The sequence below is a fragment of the Ammospiza caudacuta genome, chromosome 4, assembly GCF_027887145.1.
Source record: "Ammospiza caudacuta isolate bAmmCau1 chromosome 4, bAmmCau1.pri, whole genome shotgun sequence".
NCBI lineage: Eukaryota > Metazoa > Chordata > Aves > Passeriformes > Passerellidae > Ammospiza > Ammospiza caudacuta.
The window spans coordinates 10,272,719-10,287,477 of NC_080596.1; the positions used below are offsets into that span (position 1 = coordinate 10,272,719).

Here is a 14,759-nt window from a genome sequence, read left to right on the forward strand (position 1 = left end):
GGTAGAATTAAGATTACTTGGCCTGCCCAAGCCCACAAGGTATGCCCAAGCACACTATGGAGAAGCAGAATTTAAAGTTAATTCTTTGTAGTTCAATGTAAAGCTTTTGACTACAGGTAGATGTTTACTCTTCAGCAAATTAAAAATGTGAAATACAAAATGCTTGAGAGAATCCCCAAACTTGTAGTTGGTACAACAGCAGCAGGCAGATTACATAGTAGGCCAATCAGCTGCATAACATTCCAATATCCCTATCCTCACACACGCACCAATAAATGAGCACAGGACTAATAACAGCTATGAAGTGCAGCCATTTCAGTGACTACACTTACTCTCTTCATCCCAAAAGAGAAGCCTACAAGACCATCAAGTGATTTTTTAGAACTGGACACTGCACAGAAAACCAGATTTTCAGGTCTAAAAAAAACCCCTTAGTTTCCAGGCAAGTATTAGTACATACACAGAAGCAGTCAACTACGTGTACAACTGAGCACACAAATTTGCATATGTGCTCTAACACCTCAGTAATGCAAGTATTTTTCTTCCAAAGATAATGAACAAAAAAGTTAGTCATAAACGTGGTGACATCTATAAAGAATCTACAAACTTTATGAGGATGTTGTTAGGGAAAAAGCTAAAGGGAAGCAGTGCTCTGGTACATAAGAAATACTCTTCATGCATAGAATAGTGAAATTATTTCTGGTTTCTGCATTTTCCCTTATGAAGAGAAACTCTTTTTTGACCCTTGCAAGTAGAGCAAATCATCAACAAAAATCCTACATACTGACTTAACATTCTGAATCACTGACAAGACTGACTCAGTTGTAACTGAGCAGATCTAGAATGAAAATTTTAAAAAAACATGCAGCACTACTTGAATTCTGCCCAGAGCAATTTAAGACTTCTGCTACAAGTAGTGAAGAATTGATTAGCCAAAGTTGACAAATAATTGCAAAGTGATAATCTGCTGCAGTAAGCTTGGCTTTTTTTGGTCTACTCTCTAGACCCCATCTGTTGTTTCAGGAAGAGAAGGCAGCAGTTACAGTGAGCTGTGAGAAAACAAAGACTCTGTGTGGGTGTATCAGTCAGTCAACACTGCTGAGCACCCAGGTCATATCTGCATAACCCAAGAGACTCCCAGGAAATCAACAGTATATACAGTTGCTGCTTTCCATTATCTTCCCCCATTTAGGTGGCTAAAGATTAAAGCACTGTTCCTGTGCACTTAGGGGATGCAATTACAACTTTTGTGTGGTGGGTAAACCTTCTTCCTTGGCAAGTGCATCCTATTGACCTCTCCAGTTGCATGAAATCAGCATTGTTATGTATTGCCCTAATTTTTAGGCATGTTTTAAAGCATTTCAGTCACACCTATTTAGAATTCTATTCATTATTTTTATTTGCCTGAACCTCATAGATTCTTTCTGTTCTCTTCAAAAAAGTGAGCTTTTTTCCTATTTATTCGCTAAATCCCAGAAGTCCGATCCATAGGGAGTAGAACCCAGGTTGTCAAACCTGATAGGAAATCACCTTACACTTTACAGCAAGGGCAGAAAAACCAAACTCTTTGCACCCTACTGATGTAACAATAGGTCTGCCTTTTCACCAGAAAAACTGAACTCCAAGCCATTAAAAAGATTCAATCCCATTAAAAGCAAAGGGATGCATGAAACACTTCAATCAGTTTAATACTGCTTTTATGCTGTAGCTCACAAGTGTTAAACACAGAAAAGTTATAGCAAGAAGTAACATCTTCTTGCATAACATCTATGAACAGTTCTCCCAAACATACCTCAGAATGACTTCCTCTTCTTCCAGAGGTTTTCAGAGTATATCCATTATTACTAACAGCATGAAAATAACATCCTGACAGGGACAATACCATCCTATTTTCACAGTCCTTTTATTTTCACACTTGAAAGAATGAACATTATTGCCACATAAGTAAAACTCAAACCCCGCTTTTGACTGGGGGGATACATGTGTGAATTCCATGCCAGTGAAAGGTACTATTTTGAGCAGCAGCTAATGATTTAGGTAAGCAAAAAGAACCCTCACTGTTAGAACAGCAAGGGGAGAAAAAAAGTAACCTCTCCTTCCTCTACAAAGAGGAAATCACGACGAAAATGTATATTGAAAGTATATATATGTGAGTATTATATATTCAACACAGAAAAAAATACAGTTAGGATGGATTTATTTCTGGGAGAAAAAAAGTGATGTTTCTCTTAATGTCCTCATTTGCAGGAGTATCAGATATAAAAAAGTTCCTTTCATAAAACTATTGAAAAGTGGACACTGCTACACTTACCTTCCTGCTAAAATGAAACCAATTTTAAATAGTACAATAAACGCAAATAAACACAAAGAGAAGGCCTAGCCTGTGAAAAAAGTGAAAATAAAACAAAAGAAATGCTTATTTCTGACTTTTTTTCCTAGGATCTGAAAAATATATTCTAGTTTCTCTGTCCCATCTCTCTATAGCTCCTTTATTATGCTTAATTTCTGAAAATTTTCAGTAGTATCCAGTGCATTCTCTCAGCAAAGCTACATGTAACAGCACATCTTTATATCCCACCTGGGAAAAATCTTCAAAGAATGAACATGAACACTTGCCTTTCCTTCAAACTACTTTCACCATGACAGTCAACTGCTTATATTCATATTCAATAAGAAAGACATACTTAAACATTTTCAAATTTACAGTAGTATTAGGCATCTCTGATCACTTCAGTTTTCAGTTTTCCCAAGTACTATTTGTTATTTCCCTGCACAAGGCCTTATCTGATTTAAAAATTTATTTTTGCTTCTGAGACTCATAACCACATTCCATAAATATACTTAGAAATTAAAGAATTCTGCTAAAATTTATGTGAAGTAAAAATGAAGTAACTTACGGCCTATCTTGATAATTCAGCATGGGTGCATTTGTAATCAATATTTGGTTTTTACATGGGTATGACTTTTCATGCTGTCTAAAAAAAAGGTAAGAAAAGGACAGCAGTGACCATGTAGAGGGAAAATAATTTGATTTACACAGTGCCCTTCATTGTTCAGCTGTCCTTAAGCACTTCATAAAACAGCAAGCCTCCTAGGTGTACTACCATATGGGAAAATACAGCAGCTGTTCTGCAAGCTACAAGAGCTCACCTCTAACCAGAGGAATCTCATCCTGAGAGGCTGCATGCCAACACAAGCCACTCAAGAAACATCTACTCTGTTTAAGAAAACCTGGGGGTATAATTTTGCATGTACTTAGAATTCTTAAGTATAAAATAAAGCATGGAAAATCAGCGTTGTAAGTGTATGCTGGATGCAACATGTCACTTGACTACAAAAAATAAAAGTAGCCCCTAATATCTGAGGTTTACATTGCATTTGTCCTATCACACTTAAACCCTGCATATAAAACAATGCAAAACTCTATGCAGATGGGAGAACTTCATCTCCTCTAAACTGCTGAGGCCCAGACTGAAATCTCCAAAGTGACTGGTACTTGTACACTAAACAATACACTATAGGAGTTTAAAGAAGGGAAATTTTATCCTAAAATCAGAGACATTGCCAAAGGTGAAACCTTTCTTACTAAAAACTTACTCTTTATAAGGAAAAGTTAATCCTCTCTGGCAAGCCATAGCCTAACTTTTGCTGTTCTTTGTCTTCCATTTCCACCCTGTGTCAGCAGCGCTAACCTTCTGTTTCCGTCATGGGACAAAGCAGACAATGCTCACCTTTGGTCTCAGTAACAAGCTGGATAAAGCTGTCTGTCTATATTATCATTTCCTCTCTTTCTGCTTAATAGCTGCCTTTTTTGTCTTTAATGAACACTGTGGCCAGACATAATCCTGCAGTAGGAAAAAATGGCAGATATTTGTACCATGAAAGCACAAAGCTCAGTTCTGTACATTTTATTAATCTCGTCTCATTGAACAAATAATTATCACAAGTATACAGAGTTCTAAAAATGGAAGTTTTCCATAAGGAAAATCCTTCCTGTGTGATGAAACATACAAGTTATCAAAACAGGATGTAGAACAGAGAGCACACGTGCATCCTTACTTCAATTGTTATGGCATTAGTCCTTCCTAGTCGAATTAATCTTTGGAGGAATGTTGTATTTTTTTTAAAGCAAGCATGCTCTGTTCCTAACTCTATGAAGCCTGCAGAGACAACTGGGCACAAAAGTAAATGCAACTCAGGAAACAGTCACCTATCAAAGAACATGGTAAACTCCTAAGCCTCTTACATAAAGATTACTGTCAACTTCAAACGGATTATAGTCAGGGTGGCCAGAAAAGCCCTGAGACAGAAATCAACACCCAACGGTTCAATTATTCCAAAATCTGGAGAACAGGGTTGAAGACAACTTATATCTCATCTCATTTGGCACACCTCATGTGTGGGTAAGAGCAGCTCTGCAGTTCTGAGATTCAGAAACAAACAAGCAAGCAAGCCCCTCCTCTTCCCTCTGCTCTACCCTACACAGACATAGAAAGGAAACATTCATTTAATATTGGCAGAGTTTATTTACATTAGAGAAGGTTTACACAAGTTGAAAAGTTGTTTCAGCAGGAATCCAACAATCAGTGCTTTTGTCCATCTTCAAACAAAGGGATGATTTTTAAGATTTGATGATGCATGTTCAGAAGACCTTGATGATCACTTGGGGAAAAAGTACCAGGAATCAACTAAAACAAACAAACAAAAAATACAAGAGTGACATTAGTTCTATAAAACTAGCCATATACAAACACTTGAAAAAACAACATTCTGCCCTTTCAGCTACCTTCCCTCCCATAACAATACTGCTATGTTAGCAGTATTAGCTGTGTTAACTCTATTCCCCACCCTGTGAAAAGCATGGCCTCAAAATAGTATCTGTTCATTTTAACAGTTTGGCTGTACCAGTACTGCAACAAGTTATAACACTGTTGTGACCATCCCTGGAAAACATCACAGATCAGGCAGATGATGTTCAGTTGTCTGTCAGAGGTCTAAGATCTGATCCTTTAGTAAATAAATGCTATTTACTGGCATGCCATATAAAGGCAAATGGAATGCAACTTGCTTTCCCATGACATGGGCTACACAGATGTTGCTCCTCAAACACTTTGGCACTTGGCTCATGACTAAGTTTAACTTAGTATTTCTGTAACTCTCTCCATCTCAAAAAGCACATATGTCTTCTCTGTAGTTCCTGCCAGCAGAAAAATCTTTTTTTAAAGTAGTTAAAATTGAAAATGTAGGATGCATTCTTATTTCTTAAAGAAAAACACATGTTCTGTTAACACGAAAAACAATCGTAACAGTGAAAGGATAAAATTTTGTCTTTAGAACTTACACTTGAAAATTAGGTAAGGTTATGTCAATTTGAGGAAAAGGAGCTATTTGATTAGTTACCTACTGTGAGGAATGACAAAAGACTAAGGCAAAGCAACCAATCTCCTTTAAAAAGGATAAATGTCATGCATTTGCCTTGCATGATCAGTAAGAGAAAATTTTTGTCTGATCATCTTTTTATGTGGACTACACTTTCACTCAAAAGTAATCTTCTCCCAGAAAGCATTCATAATTTCTGTTCATGTTCTATTTAGCAGAAGACAGGCAAAACCACATGACAGGATATAGCTATTATCATTTTCATATACACAAAATTGCCTTTTTGCACCAAAAGAGTTTTCATGTCAATTTTTAAAGCCAGCAATTAAGAGAAGTCATATGACATCTGAGAAAAAGGGTACCTTCTGGTGAAACAGGACCTCCATTCATAAATGCTGGTGCCTAAAAAAGAGAAAAAAAAGGGAAAAAAATTAAACCAACATCTCAGTACTTAAGGTTTCATAGAGAGCACCCATATTCACTAAACCAGAATTTTCTGTTGCCCCCACAGGACAACAGTCTACCTTATAGATTTCTCATCCCCACTGTACAAATTCCTTTGTTGCTCATAAATGACAAAACAAGCACATGAACAATGAGTGATAGATTAACACCTTACCTAATGCAAAGGGGATTTTTGATGACTGTATTACCTTTGAGAATAACAGGATTTGTTGCTAACATCTAAAGAGTGTAACAACTAGAAAGGTATTTTTACATGTTTCACTGTCAGGTATGCGTGTGAATACATACACACACATACAATTTACATTAAATACAAGCAAACCATTTAAAATAAATGTGTGATGATACCCTTTTACAATTCCATGTTGACAGAATAATTCAGTTCTGTAGAAAGTGACTATTTGTTTTAAAATTCAGGTCTGGCATTCCAAAGCTAGATATGCCACTGTTCAATCACAGGAGTGCACAGCCTGTCTTGTCCTGTAACTTAAAGGACAAAATTAAAGACACTTTTAACACATCTGGAATCACCCTGCCTCATGATCAGGATGTAACAATTTTCCACTGCCTTTCCTTAGCACAGGAGCACTTGGGCTGAGCTGCACTGGTATGACACAGCCCTCCTGCATCTGAGCAGGCACAGGGCTCTAAACACTGAAGAGCAGAACAAAGCCCCTGAGGAGGGAAGGAAGAAGCAGGATTCTACTTCCCACCTATCCATGACAATTACCTGCATGGGGGGGTTATGTGACTGGTCTGAAAGGAGGTACCAGTATGACAAACATAACCCAGATCCTATCAGCAGAATATCCCCTCTGTTCCCAGCAAAACCCAAGCTTTATCTCATAAGACAGGGAGATCCAGAGGTCACCATTTATAAGCAGGTGCCTGCCACTTCTGCTGAAAAAGCTTAAGACAAGGAGTACTTTCCCACCATGACTAGATCAAATTCTCATCTCACTGAACCAAGAATCTCTTCACTACACAACACTTTCATCTAGAACACCATTAAAAAACCAAATAAAATAATTAATTCATAAAAACAAACTTCACCAATCTCTTGCTTCACAACTGGCCACTACAAAAAATTCTACCTTTACTAAATCCCAAATGGAAATGTTCTCACAGAAAGTGTGTGGGGAGAAATGCAGCAAACAAACTTTCTTGCTTAGATCTGAATTATTTAAAACACATCAGTAAATATACAGATTCAAATTTGGTTGGAGATTTCTTTAAATTATCAGGAAAAGTCAAATATTTTCCCCTGTAAAACACTGTTCTGCATTTTATCAAGAGACAAGCGAATCTTTCCTAGCTCACTTTCCAGTCTTATAAGAAAGAATTATGTGGTAAGTCTGAGAAGCATTGCTCTACTAACTATATATAGATTGCCTTGGAGATTTTCCAACTTGCAAAGTCCTCAGCAGCTTCTTCACAGAGCAAGTAATTCTTAGGATTAATATTAAAAAAAGGCTTGGTGGTTCTGGTCAGTTTTACAGACAGCAACACTTAAAAGCCTGAAATAAACAGTGTATCTTGGCACTAACACATTCATTACAAAGCCCTATGACTCCTGGGTTTAGTGCGCAACGTATACTGACACTGGGGCTGAGACACAGATGAAACAACTTTCAGAGGCTAGAGAACACCAGAAACGTTCACTACGTAGTGATAAATTCATCTAGATTTGTTGTTGCAGGGGTCTGGTGTAATTTTGGCTGGTTCAAATGTTCAGTATTTGCTCTTAAATGCACAGGCTATCTTTTATCTCTTTGGAATTGATGGTCATGGCAATTTACCTGCTGGGGAATCATTCTTAGTTTGCCCCCAACATGCCAACCATCTAGAAACTGCCTCAATGGAGTGGAAATTCCCCAACCCAGACAAGCCATTCTAGTTCCTCATCTGTAAAGTAACAAAAGGTCAAATAATGCTGAGAACAAATGGACTACCTTGGGAACAACACAGTCAAAATCTATAGGAAATTCTGATTAGTGCACCCTTGGTAAGGATTTGAATGTTTTCTATTTGGTTCTGTTATAGTTCTCTTGCTCACCATGAAAACTTTTCCACAGCAATAGTGAGTGTTGCCTCTTGGCTTTTGGGGTCTTTGGGTTTTTTTGTTTTGTTCTAGGGTTTTTTTGAGAACTCAATATTATCTGATTTAAAGCAATAATCACTCGCTCAAAAATGCTGCAACTGAAATCTGATGCTGCAAAAAGAATTGTAGGGAATCAGCTTTCACTGCAGAAATAGCTCAGAAATTTTGCAGTAGATGAAATACATTTCTCACTATATTTCTCACAAGATCTGCTTCAGCTTTCATTATTTTGTTTTTATCCAGGACCTAACAGATGGATATAAATTAGAAGAAAATGTGTCTGCTTTTAGTTTCAATTAAAAATAAAAACAAAACATCAAAAACCCAAACAAAACTCTCTGCAAACACAGGCAGCTTTCATTTGAGATCACCACAGCCATTAAAATTCTGCAGCCAACACTCACGTACTTTCACTTCAGTGTGAAAGAGATGAATGTCTGACAACCAAAGCATGCACTGTAGTGTATTAGACAAAAAGATACCTGCTTAAAATGTGCAAGTCAACCTCCCTGCTTATATTTAGAGTTCAACTGTCCATGATTCCTATCTCAAGGCCATTTTACTTTTTTAGTTATTGCAGATCAGCAGCTGTATGCAGTATGAACAGCATTTATAATAGAATATTGCATATTTTCCCTGTCTGGAAAGCACCAAGAGGCAGCACCCTACAAAGATGTAATTAAAATACTTAGGCTGAACTGAAACAGAATGATGGAATGGAATATGTGGAAACTTCACAAAAACACCATCACTTACATGAATGTGAGGCACAAAAAAAGGCAGGAAGTCATACTATTTAATAAGAAGGGAAGCTTTCATATAAGAAAGGCATTACAGTTTGATACAAGCTATCTATTTTATGAACTGATTTTACTAACTTCCTCCCCTCCCCAAAAACCACGGGGAAAAAAAAAAAGATTTGTTATTGAGAAACAAAGTAAGACATACTGCTGATTTAATGATTATTTACCCTGCATGCCTCAAAGTACAAAGAGCAGAGAATGCAAAATATTTCCTCTGCACATTTGTAACAATTCTAATATATTTGGACTTGCAGCTTTAGTTAGATATAAAGACTCATATTTATTGTAAATTTAGAACTACAGAGAAGGTAAATACTTGCTTATAGCTGTGACAGACATGTCTAAAATTATATTTGAATTCCAAAAACAGTTCTTCTTTCATTTAAAATTTACAGTCCCATTAATCAACATTCACAAATACAACACAGAAATACTTAAAAGAAGTGCTGAAAGCAAGGTATCTGAATAGGAAAAAGTTTGGTTTTACACATATTTATGACTTAAACCAACATTTCTTTCCAATTGAGTCTCATTTGCTTGTGACACAACAGCATCCAGGACAACATATTGTTACTAGAAATGCAGTTGGAATGTTAACTGCACAGACACTGGACAGCGTGTCCTTTGACACCTGAACTTGCATAATTGCTGTGACTGGTGAGGCGAAACACTGGATGCCCTGGCAGCCAGGCACACATGCAGAGTATCTCATGTGGTCATGAGCACAGGCTCAGTCACAGCCTATGTTAGAAAAGAAAAAGTAATACTTGGGGGCACATTTCTCCATGTAATTTCTGGTAACCTTGCCTAATTTCTGGCATCAAAACTAGTGTATTTTGAAATGGAAAAAATTCTCCTCCACTAACATTTGCACATGAAAGCATAAAACCTGCAGGATATTTTTCTTGCCTGAATGGGAAACCTGCATGTTTTAATTTTATGTTAATTTTCAGAATATGACAGGTATTCTTTAAGAAGCATTCAAATAAGCATCACTTCTCTTACAGCATTGCATTTAATTATGCAAGTAGACAAAGGGTCTGTTTAGTGATTAGGGACTACAGTCAGCTTGTCAATGAGTTCTAACACTGGGTGGTAACTCATGGCAACAGGGGAGACAGAGAAGACAGCAGGCTAGATACAAATAGCAGTCCATCTTGCTATTCAGGATCAGAAGAAACAGCACCACAGAAGGAGAAAAAATGAAAGAACTCCACCAGAACAGTAATGAACCTTCCAGAAAGCACAATTGGACCACTGCAATGAAAGGTTTATATCACAATGCTTACATTTTCCCCACAACCCTTCTGCTCCTCCTTTTACATAAATTTTTGCTTAAGGAAGGACCATTTCAATTTAGCTGCTTTATTTCAGTTTTGGAGCTTCGAACAGTCTTTTCCAATTAATCATTAAAAGAAAAAAAGGGGTGAAAAAAAGTAAACATCCTTACTGACTGCACAATTGATCGGGCATCCTCCTCACTGCAACAAAATGGGCTGCCACTCACCAGAATATTTGTGCTGAAAAATAAAATTAAAAACCTGCTTTATCCATCAGTGGAAAAGAGCCACACACAATTCAGTACTTATGGAAAAAACCCACCATCATATATAGATCTCAGAAATGCGTATCTGCAAGAGATGAGGAAGCGAAAGCCACAAAGTAAGGCTGGAAGGAACAGGTGTGTGGAAGGGTGTTCTTTGTTCCTCTGTGTTTGAGGAGGTATCTAGGCTGTGTATTCTGTATTAATGCAAGCACTGCTCACACTCAGTGCTTCTGGCTGCTAGCTTGCGTTCAGTGCAGAGGACCACAGTGGAGAAGCTAAATTCAAGAAGTCAGCAGAAATAAACTGGCACTTCCTGAAGGAGCTGAGGAACACCTTGATGGCTAGCAGAGATGATGTGAGTACACCCCATCTCTTGTGCCTTGCAAAATGGCCAGCAAGGCATGGCCACCATGGAACTAACAGCATGTTACCTGGAATGTACCATGAAATCATCGAAGTAACAGCAGGTTACTTCAGCAACCCACCTGTAGTATCTAACAAGAAGAAAAAACAGGCCAAAATTCTGCACCTACATCAAGCAGCACATACCTATAGTATTTCCAGACAAACTCTGGGACCACATCCTTGGCAGAAATGTTTCCCTATGAATCTGCATCCTTGCACACCAAAAATTAGTTTGATTGTGAGTTTTTAAGGTCCTACAGAATAAACTGCACTAAATTCAATTCCCCAAAGCAACAGAATGAACAGTGACAAGAGGCCCAAGATTCTCCCAAAACAATTCTGAACAAACACTCTGGGACCATTTCTCAACAGCTGAAGTAATGAATGTCACATCTATGTAATCAATACATTTCTGGAGCCACTTACCAGTAAATCATCATCATACAAGGAGCAATTAGTCAATCATGCTTTATTATCAATTAATTATCAAACCCATTAATATTCCTGTCATCTCAAATTAAAAAAAAAAAAATCTAAGCAGCTCATGGACAGCTGCAACTTGTTGAATAGCACCAGTATAATACAATACGAAGAGCAAGAGATGTGACTGGATACATACCACTTTATAGCACCTCCATCAACTTTTTTATGAAGCAAAGCTTTCCAGTGTTCATGGGTAGATTTAATAATTTCAACAGCAAAATCCTAGTTTACAACAAGGAAAGTTTTGTAAATTAAAATGTTATTAAACAGAAAAAAGCCACAGAGCTGGTTTATTAAAACATACTATTTCCTATGTTATTTTAAGGCATCTCCTTTGAGGCCTCGTTAAATTTCTGGAGAATATAACACCCTTTTTATGTAAAGAAACAAACTTCACTGTTTATCAAATATATTGGCAACACATTCAGGACTTTCCCTCAGTCTGCAGCCACAAAACATGAATGCTACGTGAAAGAAATGAAATCAGCACTAGATGCTACAGAGATCCTTACTGCTGTAGAAAACTGAACCAGGCTCTAAATAGCATCAAGTGTGTGAGCTATGACTCCACCCTTACAGATGCAGGTCACTGTTTGAGTTTCCCCTCTAGAGGCATAATTTGCATTTACTTTATCAGTGCCCAATCATACACTTAAGCATTTGCAGGAACATAATATGTCAGCTGCTTAACAGTTTCTGCTTGTTTGAAAGAAAAATAATATTGGGAGTGGGGCTGGGATGAAAAAGCTTCCAAAAATTAATGTAAAATAAGCCCTCGGTGTCCAGATGATGACAGCTAGGCTTGCAAAAAGCTGCCAACTGAACATTCACATTTGTTAACAAGGAGTGACTTGGAAAAGTGCCACTGGAACATTGTGAACTTCACCAGAGCTGCTGGAGCATAGCCACAGCAGCCTCATCACATCCTGGGTCTAGAAATGCTTGAGAATTATTCAAGTGCTCCAAACCAGCTATCTCAGGGCATTTAGTGCCTTCAGGCTCAACTCCAATGGCCTGACAGGGATACACTGGTCTACTGTCACTCTACAGTGCAAGAGCACCTCTAAGAGCAGTTCCTGGGAGAACAGGGGAGAGATCAGGTTATCAAGCCTTACAACTCCACAACTGATTGATTTAAAAGGCAGTTTCAGTGCAGAGGGGAGTCAGGGCATTTCTTTAACCAGACAAAGCATGTAAAGCTGCCTGTGCTGGTTAGAAGGCATTACGTAACTCTGACAGCACCCTGCAAGGCTGAACTGGCCAACACATGGACATCATTCATAGGAAACTTGTGATTCTTTGCCAAGAATAATCTACACAGAGCATGCAATACACAAGTTGCAAAGCAATTTTACTCAAATCACATCCAATTTCTCTGGAAAAATCCAGGTATTTCCTTCAACAAAGTCTATTCCCTAGTCCGATCTCCTTACAAACACTGGTCATTCCTACTGTAAGTAGTCTAAAAAGCTGGTTTTCTAAAAAAAAAATAAGGCAAGTAATTTTTCAGCCTTCAAGCCAAATGTTCCAAATGTTTTTACAGAGATTTAACAGAAAAAAGTATGCCTTGAGCAAATACAAAATATGAAAAAATCTGTAACCCACTGTCTTAAACTGCATACCCTAAAAACAAAAGTTAGAAAATTTTACCAACAGGACTACAGAAACAACTGAAAAGACAATCTGTTCATTACTCTGACACAGAGAATGAAAATGTTTTAAAAAACATCTACAAACACACAGATGCATGTGTAAATCTCATCAGGATTAGGACTAATTTTTTTTTTTCAGACTTTCTTTACTGACCTATGCATTTTTCCGGAACAAAATGGTAGGCAGAAAACATTATTTAATCCTAGCCTAATAAATTGTACACAGAAATCCCTCCCACCAAAATTCTGTTCATTAAGCTTCCTCCTTTACAATTCTAAAAATTCTAGAGTCCATGTAACAGAATGATGTATTTTTAATTTTGCATTATCTTCACCTTGTTTTTAAATTCTCCATTAAAAGCAAAGTGATTTTCTGGTTTACCATCAGGGACTTTATAAAATTGGAACCAGTCAATTGTAGCCTCAAGATAACCCGGTTTGTGCTTCTTGACATCATCAATATCTGTAGGTTAAAAAAATTTAAAAAAAAGAACTGATCATTTTCACTCACAGGTTTCAGAACATCAATTTTTTAAATTTTCCTAAAGAATCTGCAGCAATTTGATTTCACTGAATACTTTCAAAGTCATTGGTAAACTTTACTTTATTACATTAGCTGCCCATAGTTGCTAGCTTATGATTTCACAACCACACTAAGCAGGTAAAGCAGTCATCTCCTGCCCTTTATTCATTAAGAGCCAAAGGTACAATGAATAAAAGGACCATATTTGTGAAAGGAGAAGGAAATCCCATCTTTATCTCAGTAGGTAGCTCTTGCAATATTTAGATTATTCACTGACACAATTTTTTCTTCCAGCAACTGCAGGGCCTACAAGCCATTTTTGATAATGGAAGAATAACTATAAAAACAATTTCAACACATGGATCTTTAAACCAGGACCTCTTAACAAAATACAGGCTTGACTTGTCAACATTATATTAAAAGTCACTTTTTTTGCTCACATTAGTCCCAAATTAATCCCCTTCAAGATATGACAGAGACGTGCCAGGAGCTCTAAACACTAACTTTACTGATAACCTTTACTGATACCTGCATACTCACAGTGACAAACAATTCTACCTCTACAATCCTGATGGACAAAGATGTGAAGGACACAAAGAGGAATGTATTCTATTTGTGGGACACCCTTGTGAAGCAGAGATGAACACTACCCTGGTGTATGCAGAGAGATGAAACATCACAGTAATTCAGCTTGAAGACTACGCTGCCATATCAACGATGCAGTTCCTGATTCTCCACCCCTTACCTGCTCTGCATATCAAATTTTAATGGGCTGTCCTTGGAGACAGCCACCACTTCTGTCACTTGCAATGGCATGGCCCTGTCAACCCCTTAACAAATTAACTCCCTGGCAACATGTTTACATAGCAAAAGCTTTCAACATGTTCCAATAATTTTGATGTCATAAAGGATTTCGTCCATCCCAGAAGCCAAACACTTTGTACTGGTGTGATCTTCTATTTCCTTTCCACAGTCACTTCTGATGGAAACGGGAGCTGACCTTTTACTCCTGTAGTCTACCAACTATTCCATAACCTCACTCTGCTCAGGCCATCTTCCAAGGTGTTACTCTCCTCTAGTGTTTTGCAAGTGACTCGCTCATGTCTCCCTTCCTCATTCCTTCTTGCTCTCTCTCAACTCTCCCTGGTTCCCTCATTACCTTCTCCCATAGGTACGCCTCACTTGATGACATCTGGTCAGCAGTGATTTCTGCTAAGATGCTCTTCTGTCTATCCAGTCCTATAAAATCAGAGTTGCTTAGTCCATGGAATTGATACCTATGCTTTCCATCTTCAAGTGCCTAAATGTCTTTTAAATTTCACTGTGAACCTGAACAAAGACATCAAAGTATTTCTGAAGAGAACAATAAGTGAAGAGAAAAGGTCTTGTGCTACAGACCATT

At 37.6% G+C, this 14,759-nt stretch overlaps 1 protein-coding gene across 1 annotated transcript in view; it reads right to left on the minus strand.

The window, feature by feature from the left end:
• Window positions 1-3,079: 3,079 nt before the first annotated feature.
• The window catches only part of PPA2 (inorganic pyrophosphatase 2), a 41,790-nt gene continuing 30,110 nt past the window's right edge, over window positions 3,080-14,759 (minus strand). The window contains exons 9-13 of the mRNA XM_058803752.1: window positions 13,170-13,297; window positions 11,319-11,404; window positions 10,199-10,268; window positions 5,742-5,781; window positions 3,080-4,688 (exon numbers count right to left, since the gene is read on the minus strand). Of these exons, the coding sequence (XP_058659735.1) occupies window positions 4,660-4,688; window positions 5,742-5,781; window positions 10,199-10,268; window positions 11,319-11,404; window positions 13,170-13,297 (353 nt within the window). The 3' untranslated portion in view covers window positions 3,080-4,659. The remainder of the gene's footprint in view (window positions 4,689-5,741; window positions 5,782-10,198; window positions 10,269-11,318; window positions 11,405-13,169; window positions 13,298-14,759) is intronic.